Source organism: Corvus kubaryi, unplaced genomic scaffold (assembly GCF_017639235.1).
Source record: "Corvus kubaryi isolate FWS band 111438036 unplaced genomic scaffold, C.kubaryi_AGA036_p1.0 76, whole genome shotgun sequence".
NCBI lineage: Eukaryota > Metazoa > Chordata > Aves > Passeriformes > Corvidae > Corvus > Corvus kubaryi.
Window position 1 is genome coordinate 1,028,779 of NW_024582063.1, and position 25,888 is coordinate 1,054,666.

General features: G+C 43.9%; 2 protein-coding genes across 16 annotated transcripts in view; one reads left to right on the top strand and one right to left on the bottom strand.

The window, feature by feature from the left end:
• Positions 1 to 3,465, top strand: part of COQ8A (coenzyme Q8A) — a 42,886-nt gene extending 39,421 nt beyond the window's left edge. For both annotated transcript variants that reach the window (XM_042051592.1, XM_042051593.1), the window contains exons 12-15: positions 186 to 293; positions 731 to 796; positions 1,519 to 1,605; positions 2,079 to 3,465. In XM_042051592.1, coding sequence (XP_041907526.1) covers positions 186 to 293; positions 731 to 796; positions 1,519 to 1,605; positions 2,079 to 2,372 — 555 coding nt within the window. In that variant the 3' untranslated portion in view covers positions 2,373 to 3,465. The remainder of the gene's footprint in view (positions 1 to 185; positions 294 to 730; positions 797 to 1,518; positions 1,606 to 2,078) is intronic.
• Positions 3,466 to 6,504: 3,039 nt separating this feature from the next.
• Positions 6,505 to 25,888, bottom strand: part of CDC42BPA (CDC42 binding protein kinase alpha) — a 185,784-nt gene continuing 166,400 nt past the window's right edge. For 7 of the 14 annotated variants that reach the window (XM_042051584.1, XM_042051582.1, XM_042051581.1 and 4 more), the window contains 5 exons: positions 24,567 to 24,684; positions 18,289 to 18,474; positions 13,407 to 13,524; positions 12,515 to 12,672; positions 6,505 to 11,347 (listed from right to left, as the gene is read on the bottom strand). In XM_042051584.1, the coding sequence (XP_041907518.1) occupies positions 11,216 to 11,347; positions 12,515 to 12,672; positions 13,407 to 13,524; positions 18,289 to 18,474; positions 24,567 to 24,684 (712 nt within the window). In that variant the 3' untranslated portion in view covers positions 6,505 to 11,215. Of the gene's footprint in view, positions 11,348 to 12,514; positions 12,673 to 13,406; positions 13,525 to 18,288; positions 18,475 to 18,728; positions 20,584 to 24,566; positions 24,685 to 25,888 lie in introns of those variants that run through there. The other 7 variants (XM_042051591.1, XM_042051590.1, XM_042051588.1 and 4 more) reach the window with 3 other exon arrangements.

Below are 25,888 nucleotides of genomic sequence, written 5' to 3' on the forward strand. Positions count from 1 at the left end.
CAGGTGTGGGCTGGGAGTTGCTGAGAGGTGCTCCTTTACCTCTGCAGGAGTTTGGCAGCATAGAGAGATGGTTCCTGCTGGTGTGGTGATGTGTTCCCTGTTTGCTGATGCCTGCTCTAAGTTACAGGTGTTAGTAGGGCTTGCTGCCCTCCTGACTTGTTTCTTGTCTCTCCTTGTTCTGGAAGATCTGTCACAACATCCTGGTGCTGTGTCTGCGGGAGCTGTTTGAGTTCCGGTACATGCAGACTGACCCCAACTGGTCAAACTTCTTCTATGACCCTCAGCTGCACAAGGTAAGCCCAAGCAGCCACTGTTCTGCCTATACAAACATTGGTGTTCACCAGATTTTCATTATTCCCCACTCCCAGAGTTTAATGAGCCCTTACTGAGGTTCTCTCAGATTCCTGTCCTTGAGGCATGGGCAGATAGCACAGGGAAACCTCCCTTTGCCACTTGCCCTCACTAGGGCTCAGCAGGAGAGCAGGGCTGCTGTACCCATGGCCCTGGGTCAGTCACAGCTACTTCCTTAGCCTCAGGGTCTGTGCTGAAGGTGGTCAGTGGGAAAGCTGCAGGTGGCAGACCGGGAATAAAGGAGTGAGGAGCAGTTGGGATGCAGAGAAGAGCTCTGGGAAAGCCAGCTGAGCTTCCTGAAGACATCAGGAGCATTCTTAAGATCACGTTCTACCAGAACGGTTGGCTCTGTAATACAGATGGGTTTGTCCATTCCCAGGTGGCCCTGCTGGACTTCGGAGCAACGCGAGGGTTTGATGAGAAGTTCACAGATGTCTACATAGAGGTGAGGACTTGCACTGTGTCCTAGAGAGCTGCACTTGATTTTCAAATACTCTTCGCTGTTATCACTTTGTACCCACATACACTTTGGGTGTGGAGGGAAGCAGGGCTGGAGGCAAGAGAGCGATCTCTGTTCCTGTTTCATCCCTTGCCATGGCTGTCTACCCATGTGCGGCAAGCTGCTGCCTCTCTGAGTTGGGATGTTCACAAAAGTGAACTGCAGTGTTGCTTGCCGCTGGGGGGCTTGGGCAGCAGGGTGTTATCAGAGCACCCAGAATTCTGTGGGTTTTACATGAAGGTATGCAGACATTGCTTGTTCCCTGCCTCTTCCAGAGGTTTCTAGCTTTTCCACAGACAGATAAATTGATGCGAAGTCAAACATTTGTGATCACCATGTTCTGCACGTGGTAACTGGGCTGCCAGGGCCAGCAGCTGCCACCTAAAGCTGCTCACAGTTGGCTCTGCTGTTTCTTTGGGAGAGGAGCTATTCGTGAAGCTTTTTTGCTGTCCCTTACATTCTCTGGGCCATGTGTTGGAAAGAGCTGTATCTTTTTGCCAATGGCTCTTAACCTGCCCAGCATGCAGGCCCCTGAAGGGAGGACAGAGGCAAGGAAGTGAGCAGGTGGGTGGTGTTGCCAGGTGCTCCTGTGGCCTGTGCAGCTGTCCTGTGCTCAAAGCGTTGTTCACTCATCTCTTGGCTCTCCTGAAAGTATTCCTCCTCCTCAGGTAATCAAGGCAGCTGCTGACATGGACAGAGAGAGAGTGCTGAAGAAGTCCATTGAAATGAAATTCCTCACTGGCTATGAAATCAAGGTATGGAGCAGAAGGGTCTGATTTTGGTGCTGGCCACAGATAAGGTGGTTGCGGGTCTGTGAACTTCCCCAGATTTCTTGATGTGGTAAAAGTGTCAGTCTAAAAGCCCTGTTGATAAGGATGAGGTAGGAGGGTAAAAAAGCTTTTGGCTTTTGTTCTCACTTCCTTTTGGGAGCAGGAGGAGTAATGAGGAGGCCCCAAAACCACTGTCCTTCCTTCTCTCCCCCTGAAAGACCCTGTGGGTGATGACAATTCCTGAAATTTCATGGCTGGGAATATGGTCTTCTGGAAGGCTTAGTTGCTCAAAACTGTATGAACTAAATGTTCCTCAGTCATGCTGGGGGCTGGAGGTTCCCTTGGTCATGGACAGGGCTATTTCTCCTGAGCTGCTGCTATTAGCACTAGCATTTCTTTTCCTTCCTGGTGCTTGTCATGGTTAGTGATGTTACTTATCCCTCTTTCCTTTTGGGCAGGAAATGGAAGATGCCCACTTAAATGCTGTCCTCATCTTGGGAGAGGCTTTTGCATCTGAGGAGCCTTTTGATTTTGGCAACCAAAGCACCACTGAGAAGATCCATGGTTTAATCCCAATCATGCTGAAGCATCGGCTCATCCCCCCACCAGAGGAGACCTACTCTCTTCATCGGAAGATGGGGGGCTCTTTCCTGATCTGCACCAAACTGAAGGCCAAAATTCCCTGCAAAAACATGTTCCAAGAGGCATATAGCAAATACTGGAGCAGTAGGGGTAAGAAGCCAGAGGAGTAGTAAGAATGAACTTGCCTTGTTCTGAGGGCCCAGTTCAGCTGAGCCTTGCAGAGAGCGTTCTAAGCCTCCCCTGCATTGCTCCCCAGCTCTCCATCCTCTTGAGATGCAGCAGCCCCTTGCTCTGGAAGCCAAGTGGGCATTCCATGAGGACAAAGCTGCTCTTTCCTGCTGTGTCTGTCCCACCTGGACTGCCAGCACAGCCCACAGCTTGCAGGAAACTCTGAGTGCTTCTGTGCTGCTTCAAGGCACCAGCTGACAACCTTGAATCCATTTCTAACATTGTGATGGTGGCTGCATATTGAGAGCATTTTATAACAAGTAGGGGCAGGAGGACGAGAGCAGAATTTAATATTGAAATCTATTTGTAATTCTCCACAAATTGCTTTTTAAAAACCTTCCCTCTTTCAAGCTGAGGTGGAATTCAAGTAGTTTTCATACTGTGAATTTATAGAATGAAATACCAAGGTGTTCCCTACCACAGACACATCCAGCACCTCCCCCATGTTTTTGCAAGTCAAGTGGTGGCAGTCTGAGTACCCTCCTGGATTTTACTGACATTGATTTAATGCAAGGGGCGTGTGTGTAAGTAGAAGTTTTATGCTTTCTGCTTGTTTTTGGCTTGCAAGCTAAACATAGGAAGTATTTTAAAAGTCCGAGAATTGAGTGTCAGTCTCTTTTAAACACACACAGATACACACTGTCACAACCCATCTCAGTTCTGGGAGTCAAATATGTAATCAGCAGAGCTATACCTGAGCACAAATAGTGGGATTCTGCACTGTCTGGTAGGTCTCAGCTTTCCTGAGGGCGAGTTAGATAAGCTACAACTCTGACACCGACTGCTTGCTGGACTCCTGACTAAGACCCTCGTCTGTGTGTTTCTCTGTAAGGCAGAACTTGCAGCAAGGCAGACAAACATCTCCTGTCTCTGGTGAGCAGCTCCAGCTCCGGCTGAAATGTCACACAGTTCAAACCAGATGCACAGTTTTAAACTCTTGGAGTCAAGCTAGGAAATTGACTTTTGTAGGTTTTTGTACAAAGCCTGTCCCTGTACAACTTACTGATGTCAATAAAAAAGTGCTTGTGCCGTGGGCCTGCTGCCTGTGGCTGTGTCATCTTCTGGTGTGGGAACAGACACTCAAGTGAGCAGTATCCTGTTCTGGGGCATAAACAGCAGCTGAGCAGAAGCAGCAGCTCCCAGGTCTCCTCTTGCTGCAGTCATTTGCTCAAGGAATTGCTACTGCCCTTGCCAGGCCAGCCACCTGTGGCCTGTTGATGCCTCCATCATTGCAGCTGTGGCACTAGTGCTGGCTGTGATGGTGACACATTTACCGGGAGCCAGGACATCAGCCTCAACACTTGACAACACTGTCTTGCCATGAAAATCCCTGGTAACTTACTTGTTTTCTAATCTTCCTTTGTTTCAATTGCTCTGTTAGCAGTCTCCTGAACACAAGTCTTTTTGCCTTTCCTCCACTTGTGAAGAAAGCTGTTCGGAGTTGAGGCTTACCTGGAGCTCATAAGGCAGGTGTCCTTGCCTGGCAAGGGCCAGGTATTTACCAGCAGGTCCTACTCAGTTAACAGAGCCCAGGAAGGCCCAGGTTGTCTGATCTTACACTTCAGCATGTGTGCAATCCTGACAGCTGACACTACCCGAGCGAAAGAACCAGGTAAGTGAATAAATGGTCTCTCTCAGAAGGCACCTCTGAGAAACAGGAAGACAGGGTATAGTATTATCTTTATTCCAAAGCCATAAACATATAAGCCACTTCATTTAAGACTTTGTTGAACAAGATGCAGTGCAGTTTAATTCAAAATGCTGGTCAGCTTATTCTTAACCTTTTGAGAAGAGTTAACCCTGCTGTTCAGTGAAGTAATAGTTTTGCATCAAGCAGTTTATCAGTGTACAAAGAGAAACTCTCCTTGTTTTGAGTTCTGCTAGACACTGTTTAGTTTTTCTCCTTTGGATAGAGACCTTGCAGCTGTAAAAACAGCAGAGTTGTTTGAGCTGTTAAATGCTTATGTTAAAGTTTAAAAAGTAAAGTATAAGAAGCTGACAAGGGAATTAGACGAGGTGAGCTTCAGAGCAGAGTTTCTGCAACTGAAGATTCAAGGCCAGCATGCTCAGAGAACTTGCAAAGGCAGCAGAATAAGCCGGAGCACTACAGTTCACTTTTCCAGTAAGCACTCATTCACGTCAGCCCACATCTTGTGTATACCATGCTGGGGCAAGAGTGCTCAACTCCTAGCAAACATTCCCCTTCCCAAGAGTGTTTAGGAATAACATCCAGCTGAACAGTGGAGTTGTTTTGCATTTGCAAGAGGGTAGCAACTCAGAGAAGCTAAGATGTTGCTTTATTAGGAGAGCTAATTAGAGCTCTCAGTCCCTAATTCTCCTGGCCTTTTGTGTATGCTCTAAAAGCATTAATAATGGCTGTAGCTTTGTCCAGAGAGATTTGTGACAGGAGGAATTGCATGTCAGAGGAACAGCCGTGCAGAAAATGTGAGCTGGAACCTCTGGCTCAGAGAAGTTGTGACAATGTACAGTGAGCAGAACACTTGATCTGTGCCAGCCACTGCATTTGCTTGTACACTTGCCGCTTGAGGATGTGACTCTTTCTGTCCTGCAGGAAGCTTCTATGTTCTAGAAAAAAATCTCTTGTGAAAACATTTCTTTCCACAGGGCAAGCTGGAGGTTAAAGCTGCCGCCTGGTGACAGTGATTTTCCATTCTAAAGGACCAAGATTCAGGCTACCTCTGGTAGCAGTGATTTTCCTACCTCCTTTCTTTAGTCAACCTGGCTGCTGCATTAAAACAGAAAATGAATGCTGAGGAGCTGAACAGGAGTGGAACATGCAGTTCAATTTCTGCTTTTCTAATGCCCAGATCCCTTACACCACAAGGCCCATTTCCCAAGACCTTCACAGCTGTGCAACTGGCCCCCTGGGAAATCCAAAATAAAGCACTGATTGAAAAGTCAGAGCACAGGACCCAGGGTCTGTCCCAGAGCTACAGCAGCTGCCTGAAGGGGATGAGCCATGGGCTTAAATCCACATGAATTGGAGTGAAGGGCTGAGAAAGTAATAATTTTGAGTGAAGGAGAGGGACAGGAGCAAGACAGACAAAGGCCTTGAAAGAAATGGGAATCATGGTGCCTGTTCCTGGAGGGGAGTGCTGGTAGGCTTTGGTGATGGAAGAATGCCCAGGCTGGCACTGCTGGCAGCGTGGGATGAGTACCAGCACGGTCCTGTATTCCTGCTGCAGGGGAGTGACTGAAGCAGATACCAAAGCAGAACTTACCCAGAATTGCTAAGGTTGGAAAAGACCTCTAAGATTATCAGAACCAACCCTCAGCCCAGCACCACCTTTTTCACCACTAAACCACATCCTTAAGTGCCATATCCACACACCCTTTGAACACTTCCATGGATGGTGACTCTGCCACTTCCCTGTGCAGCCCGTTCCCGTATTTCACATACCTTCCTGTGAAGAAATTTTCCCTAATAGCTGATCTAAACTTCCCAAGGCACAGTGAGGCCATTTCCAACATTACACCAACAGGGGAATGAATGAAGAGGAAGATGTACCAACACTCTTTAGTACAGGGAAAATTCCAGGCTGACTTGTGAGGAACTGGTAGATTATAGGAAAGGGTCAGGGCACATGCAAAACTTCACAGGTATTCTGAGATTTACTTAAAAGTGTATGAAGGTCAGTGTGATGTTGGTAGCTCAGAACTAACCAACAATCCAGCCTCTAGCACTAGGACAGCTGAAACGTTTGAAGTGTAACTACAAATGAAGGAGGAACATCAAAAGCACTGACCACAACTCTTTACCTATTTCTTAGGTCAATCACAGCACAGGTGACCTAAGGAAAAGGTCACGAAAACTGTAGTTCAATATAGCAAAGTATCCCGTGCCTTTGTATTTTCAAAAGGATCTGGTCATTTTTCTTGAAAGCTGTTAAAGGGAAATAGATTTTCTCACATATTCCTTTTCTTCTCACTGTGCACTTGTGCAGATGTGTTAGAACCAGTGTGTTGTATCTTCAAGAGCACCATCAATCCCCTTTCCATTTCCTCCTCAAAGCTTAATGTGGGGAGGTGGGAAAAAAAGACAGAACATCTGCATTTCTAACAGTTCCCTGTTTTATTGCAGTACATCAAAGGAGGTTAATATTAAGTGTGTTACCAACATAAAATATTGGTGGTAAGTCATTTTTACATTGTTGACTGTTCCACCTTAAATATTTCTGTGCAAAAGAATCTACATCATTGTTCTGTAGCAGAGAATCTCTTACAATGTCCCCTACAACATTGAGGGCATTAAACAAAAGAGTGAGAAGAGGCAAAAAGCAGAATCTTTCCCCCACACGCACACTTGTCAGCTTTTATACTCTAAAACAAAAAAGTGATTACATCTATGCCATGCAAAACTGTACAATAATATTACAATGAAAAACCTAAAAAACATATTTTAAAAATAAATGATATGAAACTGTCATACATAAAAAGGCAGGTATAGCAACACTGGTTTGTTTGTGGATTTCTTCCCTGTAGATGTGACTTTCTTAAATGGAGAATGAAACTAGGTTGTACTGAGCTGTGGCTGGAATGAGAGGAGTTGGAATTCAGACTGGAAAGCCTGCAGCAGAGCGGCTTCTGGGGGTGTTTATCTGTATAAAGTGTGAGCACAAAGTGCACAGAAGGGTGCATTTTGTGTTAGTGCAGAAAAGTTGTCCCACTTCCTCCATGGAACGGGCTCATATTAACAAAAGAACCCACAGCAGGAATTGCTACGTGCCACTTCGATTCTCAGACTAAGGCTCAGGAGCTGTGGGTACTTGCACTGCAGTAAGTTTTACCCTTAATGCATTCATGTAAAATTAAACAGCATTCACAACATGGAAAAGAAACCCTTTTTCCACCCAAGAGCATGTCTGTCCTATCATTCAGGGTCTGGCCATGCAATACAACACGGGGCCAGAATCTGCTTCTGCATTAATAATCCAACTGTTCTGTTTGGAAAGGCTGACACACACTATGAACCAGTTAGGTGCAGTTGAACTACATCCCTATAAATAAACAATGCTTTTTGGACTTTTTTGGTATGGCAAGACCCTTAACTTCCCTCTGCCATATACCTGAGAATAACACACCTGGGTTGTAACTCATCAGAATCAGATCAAGGAGAGAACATTCCTGACTCAGTTTTGAAACTCACTTAAATGGGCAAAATGCACATTCTTAACAAGCCACAGCAACTAAGGGAGGGGAAAAGAAGCAACTACTTCACCACAGCCTCAGGAATGTTTTTTTGAAACCACCAGCTGTCTTCTACAGGCCAAAGGCAAGAGAGAAGAGAGTACTGTAACGCTGCTTTTGGGTTTATGAAATGTGGGAGGAAGCCACATACTTGTGTGTGCACATGTGCAGGGGAAAACTATTTACCAAACCTATTCCATCCTATAACCTGGAATCCTTAGTAGCTGCCTGAATCTGTTCAGATCCTTGTTGCCATTAGAAGAGAAAAAAAAAAAAGGCAAAACCTCAACAACCCATCTGTTTAAGCACTGTCAAAAATGCAAACACCTTCAGTCTCAGCCAAAAGGAAAAAAAAATCAGCTAGATACACATCCTGTGTACAGAGAACATGTGCCACAGTCAGGAATTCAGTGGGAGATTTTAAGCTCCCAGAACAAAACACAGCCCTCGACCTGTGAAGTTGAAGCAGTGCTACAGTGCAAAGGAGCAAACATCAAACCTCAGGAGACAATTGCCTTGGAGATACCAGTCAAGAGTCTTACAGTTCAAATGACCAAGTTACTTTTCCTAGCCCAATGAGCCTTTAGAAAGCTCAGCTGCAGTATGCATACCAACAAAGAGAGTGTGGTTTCAAATTGAGTCTGTAACCAAATGGTCCCCAAATATATAAAACTATTGAAGTCCTAGGAGAATTTTTCTCTTTTCAAATAAGTGATGTGGCCATTTGCTTTTCAACTGAGAGAACAGTTGCTGTTTCTCTTTTGAACAGACATGTATAAAAATGCACAGGACCAAACTAATGCTTAAATAAATCCTAGCAGAGACTGCTGAGGCTCAGACATTGTAGTGTACAAACAGCGTAGGCCTGTGGAGCTCTCATCCTCTGAGCTTAGTGTTGTAACACAGCTCTGCCTGAAAATGCCAGGGGTTGGTATCAATAGATTGCAGGCACTGGAACCGAGTAAACACAGGGGTTTACTCAATTTAATTGTTTGCTGTGTTGTGGCTATTTGGGTTCCATTTTCAGATAGAGCTTTAGCACAACTGTGAAAAAAAAGTCCATGGGAAAAGATCCTGTGACCCTCTCTCAGGGGACTGCCATGCAGGCTGCTCTGTCTTCAATGACTGCTCTTTACATGCCTTCTCTCAACATCAAAATAAGATTATTGTTTAAATACAACATACAGTAAATACAAAACTAGTCTGCAAAGGCTTTGAAAAGTGTGTGGACATGCTTCACCAAAACAAGGGAATTGTGGCGAAAAAGCAGTGGCTATACTTGAAGCGATATGCAGCCTTTAAAAAGAAGCTGATGTGGAATTTCAGTAATGCCAATAACACCCTGCCTATCTGTCCTTCGGAAATACATAAACTTTTCTGGGAGGAATTACTTTCAGATGCTTTGCTGTTTGCTAAAGCTTTTAATTTCAAATGCCAGGCTTGCAAAGTAGTAGGTTTGAGGTGAAAACAAACAACACAACCAGCTTGCTACTCTGAAATACCCAAAAAGGAGAGAGACAGGCATTCGATATGATGGTTTCTACAATAATTTCTTGAATTCCTGTCCCAAAGTAACATTGAATTAGCTTAAACTTGGATAAGCCTCTTGATTCAGAGTGAAAGAGAAATCTTACCTAGGAGACCCAGCATGATTAAATGGATTAGATGATCTGTGTCTTGTTCCCTATGTCACATTTAGATCATACCTGGAAATTACTGTACATGCTTTGAACTTACCTATAACTTCTATTAGGGAAGACAGAAACTGCAAAACCCCAAACACCTCTGCGTGGGTGAAACTCTACAACTGCTGACTGCAAGAATACAGAATGGTTTTATGAGAGCTGAAACAAGTTTCTGAAACCCACAAACCCCAACATTCTAAATACAAAAAGCCCTTGTGTGTTTGAGTATGGTCATAGTATGAAGTCAGCAACAATACTACTGGGAAGAGAGGCTCGTCCCGAATGAAAAGCACATCTGCCTTGCTAACTAAAGAGAAGAGACATCTTCCTCTTACCATACATTGGTGCACCAGTTTTTCACTTTACTCTGTCGACTGGGTGACCACCTCAGCTTTGTATTGATTTTTCCAACTTCAGTGGGTTCTGCTTTCCACTGCAATGCTTCCTGCCCTCCAACCTGCCCTGCTTTTGGAACCAAACAGCAGGTGAACACATAGAAACAACTGCAAATTGCACAAACCCACAGCACAGGTAGGGGGCAGAGGAAAACCAACCTTGCCAGTGCAGCAGTTGTGGGTCACTGGGCATCTTTGACTACCACAGTGTGAACAGTGTGAGGTCAGTCTTCAAGGTTCTTCATTGCTACAGTGAGAGCAAAGCCAGCCAGGGCCAGCTTTGGGCTAAGGGCACTCGTTTGGCTGATGTGTATTAGCAACCAGTATTTGGTAATGACACTAAGAGTTTGCTGCTTAGGGATGGTCAAGGAGATGTGGAAGGCTGCTCCCTTCTGAGTTAAACCTGCTCAAAGGCTGACCCAGGGAAACAGTTTTCCTGCTGAATCCAGCTGCATTGAACTCCCTTGCTGCCTGAAGGACCTCTCCTGTAGCTGCTGCAAGGCTCCAGCTCACAGGTGGCACACACGGAACCAGGGCAGCCGCCGGGCTGACCAGTGCCCGTGGCTGCTGGGACAGGGCCTTGCTGCCAACTGCTGTCATTTTTGAAAAGGATGGGGACTATGAGGAAAGTAGGAATTACAGCTTCAGTTCTGCTACGGCCAGGAGGAGAGAAGTGTTGTGAGAGCACTGCAGGGGCTGTGCCGGCAGTGCAGCGAGTGCTGCGCACACGGAATCTCTGTCCTGCGGGAGGTTTTAGCCAGGCCTCCGAGTCTGTAAATCACCGAGCATGAAAACAGGGACAACACAAATCTTAAATTAAAGGCTCTCTTAAATAAGCATCCATCTTCTGCTGCATACACAATGCTTTTTTTCTTTGAATATATACATACGTATTTTACTCTAACATCTGCGTATTTATTTAAACTCTGTACTGTAGTAAAATATGTATCATTTTAATCAATAAGGATTTGCTGGCGACAATCAGATTGACATTCAAACGTGGTGGCTGAAAGCTTTTATGTGCCTCTGACATACTGATCATTCCCCATGGAGGGGAAGGGGGTCTCTGTGCTACTTTTGTACAGTACAATGAGCTATTGTATGAAAACAAAATCCCTCTGAATTTTCTCTTGTTGATACTGGTCTGGTCTACTTACGCTACCTTTTGGGAAGTGGGAGTGGGATAAATATGTCTTTAAAAATGAAGCAGCTGTAACCACAAAAATGAAACCAATACTAATACAAATCTACAGCATCTGATATTTACCAACACCCTAGCTTTGCTCATTTGCTGCTGTCAGATCTGGGGAGGTGAGGCAGTGCCGAACGGTGCTGAAGACAACCAGCTTTTACCTTCCTCTGTACCCCACTCCCAGATCGTTTTCAGACAGGGAATGGGGAGGGTTAGGAGGATGAAGGTGAGAACTGGAGCAAGTGAAGGGGACAGCCATGGGGACAGCAAGCTGATGTGATGCCAAATCTGAATGCTGAAGCAGTTCATGAGTCCCAACTCACGTGGTCAGAGCTCTCCAGGGAGAGGCTCTTGGTCTTGTGAGGAGAAACCGGGCTAGGAGGGCTGCTGAGGTTGGAGCTGTTTGATGCTGTCGAGTGTCTTGGAGAGTCAGAGTCCTGCAGCCCAGAGACACACAAGAACACCAGTAAGTGACAGGATAGCAAGTCTGAGGGTGACTGAGAGTGTCTCAGCAACAGTGGCTGCATTCAAGGGCCTCTGTGAATTTTGCTTGTGTCCAAAAATACTGAGGGATCTTTTTTGCGCACAACTTCCAGGGAGACGTGAGATTAAGTGGTCAGGTCACTCTGCTTTCAGCAGGCGTAAGTGATACTGACATAAGGACACAGCACCAGTGGGATTCTGGCAGTCTGTGTGTTGCCAAGGGCTGCTTGGCCAGCAGAGTGTGTAGCTTCAGGCTGCCTGTGAAGCTGCAACAGCTCCTGCCTTTTCACAGACCATGACTGAGATGCTCTTGCACTAAAATGAGAAATCTTTGTGGCTTCATCACAGCTCCCTCTTCTATGCCAACCCCAGGGTATCAATTCAAAGCATCCTGTTGAGTTATTGCAGTTTGATCTTCCAGAGTACAGCAGGATGCAACTCTGAGCCTGAATCTGGGCCCACAGCTGCCTTCCAGCTTCAACTGGCAGGACATATCCAGCACCACGAAAAGTCTGTGTGATCTCTCATTTTCACACTCTTTGGTAAGAAAATGGGTTGGGGAAGTTTTGCAGGCCAGCTTCAGATTGAAGCCTCCCATGTGAAACATTCTTGGCTGAAGGGACTGAGTTTAGGACTGGGCAGGATTTCAGTCCTATCATAGTGACAGTCTCGACTGCACAGAATAAAAATCATTAAATCCAGTTCCTGCTCTAAATGAAATTACAATTCTTAAACTACCTTGTTAACTTCTGAGTACAAAACGTCTCCTGTGAAATGGTTGCTAAGATAGCTTATGAATCTTTGCACATAAAGGTCAAAAGGAATATCAGCACTTCAAGCTGTGGTATGTCACTATCAAGCTGTTACTATACTGGGGCAGAATTTGGGGGAGCATCACTACCCACACATCTCCAGGTAAGGAGTGCAGAGAGTTCTTTCTGCATCTTAAATACCAGGACCAGAGCTGACACTTTGACCGAAGTCTTTTGCAGCCTGAAATACAGGAAATCCATCTCTCCCCTGTCAACGACTCCCCAGCTTGTAGCCAAACCCATGGCAGGACTGAACTGCCTCATCTGTATCAACACCCTTAAGGCTCCTCCTCTTCTGCTGTCACTCACCTCTCGCTCGTAGTCCCTTGTGGGTGCATCGCTGCCCTGGTCCAGGCCCCCCGAGGACAGGGACCCGTCGGAGGGCGATGCCATGGGCTGGCGCTTTGCTCCGTAGCTCCCTCCCGAGAATTCCCTCCGCAAAGCGCTGCCGTTCTGTGCAGATGATCCTGCAACACCCAAGGAATTGAACTGTTACAGACCCCACTCAACCCACTAGGAACTTGTTTAGGTGTTTCTCTGGCTAGTTCTGCTTTCCTGCAGTGTGTCCCAAAGTCCCGAGCTCATGGCTTGCAGGCTATGTGGGCTTTTATCTTGTCTGCTGCAATTGTTCCTGTGGATTCTCCAGTCCCTCCCTTGGCATGCCAGCATTGGAACACTTTACCCAGCACAGCCACAGCATTCTCGACAAAGGTGGCAGTTGTACAAGCAGCTGTGGGGGCTGCATAATTCCAGTGGCCTCTTTTCAATGCAATGCCACTCTTCCATTCCAGCAGCCAGTTCCCTATTGCTTTATCTTCACACTGGCAGCAAGAGAGGCATCAAGAGCTACACACAGCTCGGTGACAAAATTAATAACCATGGAGCTTATGAACAACTTGTCACTGATTTAAAATACTTGAGCAGGACCAAAGCAGCCCCAGGGCTAAGAATGCAATTTGAATTCTAACACCAATTTAAAAAACTTGACAAATTACAAATGTGGGACTCTCAAAAGCACTACCTGCTTATTCCCATGCTCCTTTGAAAGCAGGATAAAATACTCTGCTGGCCCTTGGCAGCAATGCAGTCAGCCATCACTCTGGAAAATCCTTATCCAGCATGGACAGAAGCAGCTGCAGGCAGCCCTTTCCCTGAAAGACTTGTGCACAGCCCCCAAAGCAACACAGCTCTGTTTGCTTACGTGCTGCTAACCCGCTGCTCGCGCTCATGGATCGTCCTGGCTCTGTGCGGGACTTTGTGATCGACGGGATGCTGACGGAGCCGCTGAACACCGTCCGGCTCTCCTGGGGCCGAAGGTTCTGAAATGCACACACACACGACACGTTCACTTATCCACTGCTGGCTCAACCTTGCATTCTGTGGAGCGAGGCCCCGAAACACATTAAAGCCCCGACCTTACCAGAGCCGAGTATCTGGGCAGCAAGTCAGCAAAAATTGCAAAATAATATTCTGCAGTTTAGTGCAGAGACTGGCAGCACACGCAACGCGGCAGTGAAGTGCTGAATTACATGGACATGTGCAGGCAACTGAAAGAATACATCTAGTAATTCCAGAATTTCCCTGAAAGGATGGTTTGCAAGCCTAATTAAGCTGCTGTAGATATACTCAAGTTACACTGCCTTCTTTCTGAACACAAGCTTCCAAGGATCTCATTAAAATTTCTCTTTGATGCCATCATTTGTGCCATGATTGTGTAAGTGGTTACAATAACCAGGTTAATCCCTAAGGCTTGCAGAGTTATGAACAGATAGTGGATCAATCTGTATAGCAATTACTTATGAAATTCCAAAGGTGTTAACAGCATCCCTCCAAACCTACACCAGCTGAGCCAAAGTGAGAAGCAGCCTCCTGTTTCCAGCCTGCACAAGGAGGAGGACCAGAGCACATGCCACTGTTTTTCTACGTATTTTGATTATTGCTCCCATTTTGAATCCTGAGAGTTCCAGTGGGATTTTCCAAATTAATCACTTACTGGACTGAAGTGGTCCTTTACTGAGGAGATAAACCACAATTTCCCTACTTGGATATGGCAGTTCCTCAAACATAACTTGTCTTTGAAAGAAGGGGAAAGAGTACTTTGAAGTGAGTTCTGGGAGATTTTATTTCTGCTTCTGTTAACCTACAGCTGACCTTAGGGGAGAAGACTTCTCAGATTATTTAGCCCCTCTCTCTGTATATGAGCTGGCTTCCTAGCCCAGAGGGACTTGCCCATGTGTGTCATTTCAGCTCTGGCTAAATATGAGACCTCGTCCTGCTCATCAATAGAGCAAGATTTGCACTATTAAGTCAATACCATTAACTGGAATTAGGTTCAGGGAACCTTCATAGATGCACAATGTGAAAGAACTGCAGAGAGCTCTAAGAATTACTTCCTTTACTCTTTACAGACCCCCCCTCTGCAATAACTGTTTGTTTCCTCCTGTTTATATGTAATTATTTCCCCATCCTCACTCTGAGATGAAGTAGCCACATGTAAAACAATAGTTGCAATTGCAGTGCTTCTTTAAACGAGGGTGTTATGAAAACTTCAGACCAGAACAAAGATTCCACCCCCACGAGGATATTCTCAGAGGCCCTCGGTACTACCCATGCCTCTATCTGTATTTTAAAATGGGTAATTAAATTGAGGCTTTGTAAGGAACAGATTTTACACAGGTCAGACTTTGTCAGGTAGATTTTACCAACCTGCTGCCAAATCCAGTCTTGCAATGATCCTTAGAATCATTGCTCTGACAGACTCCTTTGATCTTACAGTCAACCCTTGGCTTTTCATTCTCCCAGGGTGCCAGAAATGGCTGATTTTTAACGTGCAGCAAATAAGAATTAAAATCTCTCCTCTGTTCCCAGATGTCTCACAAACACCAGCAAAAGAGAATCAGACCTTACCAATGAAAAGCCCTTTTTCATTCTCCCTTCTTCCACTGCTGCACTATGAGGATTTATACCTAAAGGCTTAAAAAAGTCTCTTAAATTATTTGTGGGATTATACTGCTGTCTCTTGCTTAGCTTCCCCCTTTTTTTTTTTTTTTGTTTCTAAATGTGAATAACCGACCTACTTTGTAGTACAAAATACTGAGTTCCTGCTTCCTCACCATGCAATAAAGTGAGATGCAGAGTTTGAGCATCCTGGCTGTACCTAAACTATGGAGGCTCACTCCCCATACGATACACAAAGGAACTGAGGGGCTGAGGGATAAGTTACTGCTGTGTCTTGAGAAAGAAAGGAAAGCCAAGTGCAGCACCACGTGTGCACTGGGGTTAGTACACTGGGGTTGCAAGGCTGGTATAAACCTACAGTGGATCATTCTGCAAAGAGAACAATTATGTTTAATGATAAGGTGATTAACCTCCTTCATAGTGACTGAGCAGACAACATACAGACATCAGGGGAAGGAGGGAATGGGTGGGTGCACAAAAAAAGATTCATTTGGTTTAATAGTGTGTTCTAGAGATGATTATTTTTCATTATCTCAGTTTGCAACGTCCATGTAATTCCTCGTAGAAAGTCTCTCCACAAAGCAAATCTTTCATTGTTCTTTGTTCTAAAAATAAAACAAGCACATGCCAGAGATGCTGGCATTTTGGACCTAACCTCCTGGAAGTGGTGTGCACATGATGCAGGAAGGGGATTCAAAGGAAAATAAACGGTGGTTATTAGCGGTAGTTATGAAGCAGCACAATGCAGCAGGTTAAAAACACAAAAAAAACAAAAGGAAACCCGAGCTTGCTTTACTTAGAGAGACAAAAACCCCTCATTTCAAGCAACAGTTGAAATCCTAGCAGGAAAATTCATCCCCACTGCTGAACCAAATGGAGAAAGGTGAGAGAAGAGGTGGGGGGGGAATGAGCAGCAGACAAGCTGCTGCTGAGCAAAGTGAATCACTGTGAAATGGGGTGAGAGGCCCAGAATAGTTCGGTGCCTCCCATTCCAGCGGGAGAGTGGAGCTGTGGGTTACGTAGGTGCAATCGCTGCCAGTGTTACAGAGCCTCTGCTCCCGCTCCAGCTGCCCCCTGGGCACCTTCTCTGGCACTGGGATGAGGGACAGGGTCTGACTGGACAGGTACAGCACCCACAGGAACTGCTCTGCCTCTGTTCCTCTGTCCATTGCGCTGCTTGTTCTTGTTTCGGGGTTTGTTTTAAAGTAGTGCTCTGTTCATCACACTATAAACCTCAGCATTTAACTCTTCCATGAAATAATACAACAGACTCTAAAAGCCTACTTTAACAGGTCATTTTTCAACTTCCCTATGGATTCCATGCTGTCCTGGTTCCAATATCCAATCCTACCTGGGACCATGGCACTCTTCTTACACTAAAATCTCCAAACACAAAGGGAGGATGGACAGACATGAAACCAAACTCACAGCCTGGCTTTCCTTACAGCTTCCAGCACCTCTACCCTCAAGCCAAAAAGGAGACAAACACTTTTCTTCATACAAGACTAAGCCTCTAGTGCTCTAAGAAGCTAACAGGGGCAGGATCTCGACCCTCCAGGTTGCCCACTTCACTTTTCTTCCTCTAATTTAGGCTAGGAGGCTGCAACATTAAGGTGAAGGATGCTCCTAAAGAAAAAAATTGGAAGTTATAGTCTGAAACACCAGGGGTCATTCCTTACTGATCCCAGGGAGACTACTCACATGAGAAAGGGAGGGTAGAGGGAGGGTCACAGACCAGTGATACATTGCTGCATATTAAACACAGACAATTTTATAGTACAGTTGGATTAAAATAACCCTGTAAAAACCAGAACTCAAATACAGCTTCAGTGACCCTATAATGACCCTCTAGGAGAGAAACAGCTTTCAATTCAACTTAACAGTTTTGGGGTTTTTTTTGCATTTCAGCAGAGCATTCCTCTTGTGTTTAATGGCTGTGACAACCGGGACCTCACAGCAGTGACACATAACCATGCACATAACCAGTCAAAGCTCAGCTGTGCAAGTTGGTTTTGGAGCCATATGGAGGAGCTCTATTTTCCTCCTGCATTTTTAAATCCTGTCTAGTGTTGGATGCAGGTATGTTTCCAAAACCTTCCCAGCGACAGGGATCCAGCATGGCAGCCCAGAGGCACTCAAAGCAGCCTGGCAGTGAAGGTTTGCCATAAGGGGTGTCCAAGGGCCACAGAAACCAAGAGCAATGTTCCCATGAGAGCAATGGGCACGGCCTGGACCCACACAAACTCTGAGCAAACAACAGCATCACACACATCTACCTACAGGTTATTCCTGATTATCTGTGAGCCTGTCGCAGGCAGAACTGCAGGCCTCAGCATGGCACACAGCTGAGATGCACAGCAGGTACCTGTGTGCCTGCTTCACTTTGGTTTGTGTTTCTGTAGGACACAGCACCCCCAGGCAGGCAGACCTGGATGCACAATGCAAGAAAAAAAGGAAAGACTACTTCCATCTCTCCAATTTACAATGCAACTGGAAGGATGCCTACAGAACAGTATCCTGCCTCAGCCTCTGCCTGTAACTATCAGGGTTAAGAGGATCTACATCACCAAGCTGCCACAATCTTTCATTTTTAGCTTGTTTCTAACATATTCTAACTTCACTTATTTACTTCAACCTAGAAACTACCCGAGGCACTACGCGTGTCTCTCCTTCTGTGTACAGTACTGTGCACAAATTCTCTCATTCCACATGAATTCATCATAAACAGCTTGAAAGTGTGGTCCAGCAAAGATCCAGAACCTCTTCCTAATTCAACCTGGTATGCAGTACTCTGACTGCTGGAGGATGAACACTGTGGAAGAGAGAACTTATCATTCAAAATTCCCACAGCCTTCCTGATGATTAAAAATGTTATTTTCATAGCAAAACGTTCAACTCAGTCATTATAAACTTTTCTTTTTTCTTAGGCCATGAAGTGTCTGTTTCTTGGCATGTCAGAGCTGTGGGAAGACCCCAGCTGATAGCAGAAAGTAAATTGTCTGGGACAAAAGAAAGTGGAGGGGTGAAGGAACAGCTTACAAGGGGTTTTCTCCCACGTTAATAGCCAGGCAAAAGGAAAACCATACAGTGTTAGTAGAGTGAACACCTGACTCAGCCGTTCATACCCTCAGAGTGATAAAGTCTGGAGTACCGAGGACAGAGCGTGGAGGCGGGGAAAATGCAGGGTTTATGGAATCGTGAGAGAGGAATTTTTCAGCTGAATTAACAGTCATGTGGTAGATGTGCTCAAAGTTGCTCGGAGAGGAGATCAGACGGGAGTGATGATGAGGGAATTGATAAGGGGAACGCTGCTATCAAAGACAACAGAGAGAGAAAGCAATGAAGGATGGTTGTACAGGTTACATCGGCACCAGCAGTTCCACAAGCGCAGTCAAACACAGAGCAGGGACAGCAGACAGCAAACCCTGCAGGCTGTCAGCACACAGGGTCTGACACTGCCACCCCCAGTCCTCTGAGCACCTTCCTGACACAGACTCTGACGGGCCTGCTGCCCTTGCTGTTGCTAAAACATTAGAAACAAATAAAACTTTTAACTCATTGGGAATAGATTCTAATATTTATTATTTTTTGATATTTCAAAGAGCACCACAGTTGTAAAAGGTGCTTTACAGACAGTTGAGAAGCATCAGTTCCCTGCCTTGAGGAGCTTACAATCTAAAATAGACATAACACAAACAAAGGAAGGTGAACACAGGTGAGGTGGTGTGGGGAGAAGAAAAGATGAGCATACACAGCAGTTAGAGATCGTTAAGAGATTTCCTTCTGTTATTCATGCATTTTAGAGATTCCATTAAAATTATCACCCGTACAACAAACACAGAGTATTTCCAACAGGAGGGAACGGTCTTTCGACAGGGTGGGGACACAGGCTGTGTGGGAAGGTGAAGGGGTTAGTGCCAGACAGGTGACTAAGGCCCATGTCCTGCTCCACACTGGCTTAATCCTGACAGTGTCGAGGGGACCTGGCACTGCCATCCCTGTGCCACAGAAGATTAGGCCCTCCCTCAGCACACAAAATGTGAAAGCACTGGGAAATTCCAATGTTTTTAACAGGTCAGCTGAGCAGCGCGCTCCCAAAGTGTGATGTGAAGAAGGAGAGGGGAGAAATAACCCTGCAAATTAAACAGGAACAGTTTCTCATTCATCTCTACAGAATGGGCTGACACAAGTGCTCTTAAAATTTGAAGTCATCTACATCCAGATTTAATGGAAGAGTGTTTCAAGGCTCCATCTCCCTCCCTGTGCCATCTGTACATGCTCAGCCAGCCTGCACTGGGCTGGTTTCCTATGGACACCAGCAAATCAAAACACCTTTTCTCCTTTCTAACTTCTAAGTTCCTCTTCCCCTCGTCCAACTGATTTCATCTCCTTAAAACAGATATTTCTGAGTAACATTAGAAATGTTAGGACTTAAAATATAAAATATGGTAAAAATATAGCTTACCCCTCCACTAAACCTAAGGCACTACTTTTTGTATGTGGAACGTATTAAAGTCTGGAAGAACATTAAGTCACATCCCAATACATATTATATCAAACATTATTGTTACTGTTTTCTTCATTTCAGCTGGTAAAATCCAACTTTTTTTTTTTTTTTTTTAAAACACATGGTTATTATGAGGCTTTGCCTGTTAACCAAAACATCAATTACCACATTATGGCATATAAGACATAATATACATTAAATTGTTCTTAGTAACTTTAGCAGCATCTAAATATCAGTACAAGAAGCCACCATTCCAAAAAGGTCCAGGACAGCAGACTTTGCCGAGTTATCTGCTCGCAACAGAGAACGTGGCAGCAAAGCCAGCTACGTTCCTAAAAGCCAATAAGGGAGATATGGCAGTGTCTAAAACCACAAGCTAAAAAGCAGAGGGTAGGCCAGCTGCAAATCATGAAAATATTTAGCCAGCATTCATGAATGTGAGAAAGCCACGATATGGCAACATTTTAAAAATGATACTCCATGGCACTTTCTCCATGGACTCCACCATTAGATGCATGCATGGGGTTCCCATTTTCTTTAAAGAATACCAAATATAGATAAGTATTCATTTATTCTAAAAGTTTCTCAATTGAAACAAGCAAAGCTTCACACATCATCTAGAATGGAAGTAGAATGGCTCATGTATAATGAGGTCAAACTGAAGCATAATGTTCAAATATAATGGCAGTCAAGACCAGCTTTTGTATATAAAAATACTCAGGCATGCAGAATATGAAAGCAAAATCAATCCTGTACATCTGATGTACACAGAGAGGTGGTCTGTGCTGCAGTAAGTGCAGTTCCAGATTTCAGATCTTCACTACAAAGGAGCATCCACGATAAAGTGGCTTCAAGGGACAAGAGGGCAGAAGGGAGGCCAGACTGTACGGCCAGGTTAATTGGTGACAGGCTGCTAGGGAAGAAAAACATGTAAACAAATAAGTTTGGGGATACACTAACAGGAACGATTCTAAATTGTACAAAACAAGACAATGACCCAGATCCACAGCAATAAAACACAAATATGTACTGATTACTGCTCTGCTAACAGGAAACAACAGCTTCTGGTTTCTGACGTGTTGCAGCCCACCAACTTGTGTCCCAAAGCCAGAACGGGAGTGCTCACCATGAAGAAAAGAAGGATGCAAATTTACAGTTGCCTGAAACCCCCTAAATCTGATCTCTCTCTAAGCCTTAGGCATGGTTCTGCCCAAACACCAGGGCTCTACTGAAGTCAAGGGTGTCTGTTCACAGAGAGAACAATGTGGGATTAGGCCAATAGACTGCAACTTCCCACAAACACATCAGAGTGTCTGGTGCATACCAGGGAAACTGGGAAACACTGGAAAACAACACACAGAGAAAGCATCTTTCCCCCTCGTGTGGCTGCACCAGCAAAGGCAAACACACAGGCAGATATGTTGTACACAAGCAGGCACCTGATACAACACATCAAATAGAGCAAAAGAGTTTAAAACACTCCCTTTATTCTGGTTACAACACAAATTGAACTCTCTAAAGCTGCTCTTTTAGAAGACATCATTAAAACAGAGGTGGGCAGAGAGCAGGCAGGTTCTGCATCCACCAGGCCAGGGCTTAGGGCAGCACAAGTGCAGGTCCCCTCCTGCCAACAGACACAGCCCAGCCCACCCAGCAAGGGCAATCACTACCACTTCTGACTCTGCCTCTCTCAATTCTTGGCATTTCCCCTGAAAAAGGCAGTGGAGCTGCAGAGAAGAGTTTTGTTCAGATTCACATTGCATCTATGAAGTGAATATGTGTATATTAATGAATAAATATAAATACATCCATATACATAAAATTGTCATTTGCTTCATAAAGTTCACCCATGTGTGCTAGGTAAAAGCTGGGCTGAGCTGGCTATTTAGCTTGTGACAATCTCATTCAACACAGAGATTAAAATCTCTCTTCTCTACTAAAACCTACTTACCCTAAGGACCCTTTTGCCCACACAGCACTATACTGACTCCAGTGAAAGCTCATGGTGGTGAAAAATTTCTATTGGTAGATCCAGCCAAATTTGAAGGTGCTCAAATAAACCAGAAGAAACTGTAAATAAAAAGACCCACTCCACTCTTTCATGCACTTTCTGCATTCCAGTATCCCATAAAAAAAGTAGCTGTACCACCTAAAATAGCTGGATGAAGAGAATTTGAGCTGACATTAACCTTGCACTGCTTGCTACCCCCAGCCACAGCCCTCTTTAAATGCAAAAATGTGTTTTACCATTCACTTCCACAAACAAGAACAGGCATTCCAAAAGTAAAGTGCTGCAATCTTTCCCATAGTTGGTTAAAAATAAATACCTTCTCTTATGAACCATGCTAATCTATTAAAAAAATACAAAGAAGATGTCCCAGCTGCAAAATCAGGACACATGCTAAGCAGCACAGAAATCCCCCGGCTTTTCACCTTTTTGGAATAAGGTAAGAAACTGGTGAAGTAATTCCATGTTCTGGAAGAGGAACCACCATACACATGAACTGTACACAGGGTTGGATGATTATTCTTTACCTTGTGTACTGATTCTCCAGGGAACATTCTCTGTTTCTATGACCTCTTCTGATACTAATTTTCTTTCCAATAAAACATTAGACTCAATACATAACCCCAAATGCCCACACAACTCTTTTTCTTCTATTTTTGTGCCTGATAAACAAAGTTCTTAGTCTGGAATGGATTAAATGAAAACTCAGTCCAGGCAAATACCTTACAGGAAGCTGCTGGAAAAGAAAAAGGTGCCTGGACTGAAGTAGCTCTTGACAGAACATTTATTTCCTGATTTCAAGTTACATTTTCAAATTCACACACTTTCAAGTCCCGTGCTTGATGCAATTTTGTACCAATTAAGTTAGGAGTACAAATACAACATGACATTGCAAGGAACTGATGGAAAAATACACAACAAATTTGCTTTGTCTGCAGTGACATCTCCCAGCATTAAGACTGACACTCACTTGCAAAAAGGAGGTTTTAGTAATAACTTTTGAAAAAGAAGCTGCAGCAGTGGAACAAGTGCAGTAATCAATTATATATCGTACACATTTTCTAATTCTTCTCATCACTTTTAAGTGTTGAAAGTGAATAATGAATTTTTTTCAAAACTCCCTATTGACTGGTAATAGCACAGTACCAGTCCTAACTTAAAACAGGACCTTTGAGCTAATACAAGGCAAGTGCAATAAGAATGGATTCAAAGCTGAAAGCCATTGAGAGATGACACTGCTGAGGAAATTATGCAGAAAATCCCCTCCTATAGACAGAATCATTCCTTGTTTTACACTTGTCAGATGTGGGGCTTGATTAAGAGTCCTTGCAGCTTTTGATTGCTACGAACTTTCAACTACTGACGGTGTGACACAGGACGACTTCTGCTCTACCTATAGAGGTAGGAGATTATTTTCTCTGCTTGAGAAGAGCCACAAATATTTTAAAGAACTTACCAGAAATGGAGAAATGAAGGAAGGTTCTGATCTACAACCTGCCCTGAAGCAAATGATCATTCTTTGTCTAACATTAGACACATGCAGTCTTGTATGCAGGTAAGATAAACACTACCTGCCAACATCTCTTGGATTTGTCATGTGTTTTCTAGACACAGCTCCTTCATTATGTGTTCATTTATAAAAATACACACATACAGTACTGTTTTTTTCTCATTACACTGAATATATTTGTTATTGAGAGCCTTCTCAGAGTGTGCCTAATATGAGCTTTAAAATAAATCCAAGTGCAGACTTTACAGCCTTACAGTTACAAGTGTAACATGAAAGTACCATTTGCTGCAAAAGTGAGGTAAAATGAGTATCCAAAGACCAGAGATTATGCTCCTAAACTCCCAAACTAGTGCAACTGCATGGTGCACTTTATTTTTCCAGTCTTACTGTTGTTTCCTCTGCACTTTTCAGCATCAGAAAATCCCAATTTCAGCATCTACTTCCTACTTTATGCACAAACTCCAAGTAGAAATGATGATCATTTTAGACAGCAGTTCTGTGCTAATGCCTGAGTCTTATGCTGGAACAAATTTCATCTGTTTTTATCATAACATCTCATCTTTCTTACAGTGCTAATTAGCATCTTCTGAATCACATCTGTGTCACTGTGGACGTGTTTAGAAAACCATACAGAACACATAAACACACAAAAGATGCTAAAGGTAGCTTGAAGCAAGCAGTCTGGTACTTCCTTATGAGCAAAGTATTAATTAGTCTTACGCTCATCATAGATTTCAGTAACTTCCAAATGAATATATTTTCTACATGAGGTTTTATGGAAATGAACATGTGCTATTACCTGTTTCCTTTTTCTGTTTTTCAACTTAAAAGGTTAGATTTTATGCAAGAAGTTCTGTTTCACTGAGACTACTTAATTCGGAGAGAACAGGAAAAATAGCACATTTGGCATGGAAAGAAATTCAGGCAACACACATTATTGCATTGCTACAGGAAAACAGGCTGTAAACAGATAGGCTAAGTTGGTGCTAAAGATGGGAGGAGAAAAAAAGGAACTGAACTACAGTTCACGGAGAAAGGAACTTCTCTTTCCATACCCACAAAGAGCACAGGCCCAAATCAACAAAATTTTGCCCCTTCATATGGGTCATAAGAATTATCATCAACACTGTGAGGCCAACCTGTCTTAAAACTCCAGAGGCAGTAGGCACTCCTCCTCCTCCTCCACTCAATGCCTGTCAACCTCCTTGTTTAAATGTTATTACATACAGCAGATCATGTTTAGCTCCATTTCCCTTGATACACTGTTCCTGATATGAAATACATCACTGGTCATACATTAAAACCATGCTTGTTTTTCTCTCACTTATTTGCAGCCTCTGCAGCAGTCAGTCACTCTCACATGTCCTGTTGTACTTACCATTGGGAGGTCTTTGAGAATCTGTATGCCATCTCCTGGACCCATATGTGCTATGTGGTTAAAATTAGTTGGGTTAGAAATTAACTTATTTCTCATTTCGGGATCGCGTAGCATCTCCCTGGAAGAGAAGATACTTTGTTTAGGGATTTCCTCTGACGTGAGGATGGGCATTTATAAAACACGTACAGCTTTGATTATCAGCTATTTTAAAATGGAAATTAGCCAGTCTTTTCCAACCTAAACAATTCCATGATTCTATGACTATTTAACATGTTAACAGTGACAAACCCCTGCTGTCAGTACTGGTGTGAAGAAGCTTCCAGCTTGAAGAGAGGGCAAGGGGCCAGGATAAAAGAATGCTGTTTACAGACTAACAGCCCATGTCCAGTAGTTACCAACATTCAGAGAATGAGCTGATAAAAAGCTCTGTAAGATGAGTAAAAGCCAAACTTATTTGTGATATATTACAAAGTGGAGATGAAAATGAGGTATAAAATATGAAAATAGAATTAAAATAATACTGCAGTACCTTTCTCAGTCTGTGGTCAGAATTAAAAGCTCTTCAAAATGGCAAGGATGCATTTCAGAACTCAGAATAAATAAAATTTTAAAGAGACCAAACGTCATTCAACTCAGAAAAGGCAAGGACAAGAAACGGAATTTTATCTCCACTACATACAGATGTTACTTTCCTTAGAGCGAAAAAGAAAGACAAGCTAGGAGCCAACCAATGGTGCAAGACGTTGGAAATTAGAAAAGCCAAGTACTCAGTTCTTGCAGTGTGGCTTAGCACAGTAGCAGGACACTTCCAGTGAGTGAGAGCAAATGGTCAATAACATCCTCTGCAAGTAGCACAGACCTGTTTTTGTTGCCATTTAGGAAAGTACTTGTAACCTGCTCAACATTCCTATTAGGAATACACCCTGAAGTTCTATGCCCCCTGAAGAGGTGAGCTTTGTGAGCTTTACAGAAACTTTATGTAGTTAAATCTACAAATCAAAGATGCAGATGTCCTGGAATACTGCTGAGAGTAAAACCTCCTTCAGAAAGAAAGCAAAGCCAGAGTCTGAGAGTAATTAATCCATATGCATAGTTAGCAGTGTAATCTTCTTTTGCGAAGTGTTTATTAGAGATCTTTATATATACACAGTGTATGTGCACACCTATGCACCTGCATACAGTATGTGGAGACATGCATTCCAAATTACAGCCGTTTCACATAATTAATCTGAACTAATTGTGCATCCAGTGCATATCCACAGTCCAACTGGCATTAACACAAATTAAACACTGAGGATTTACAGGGTAGAGAAGAGAAGGAA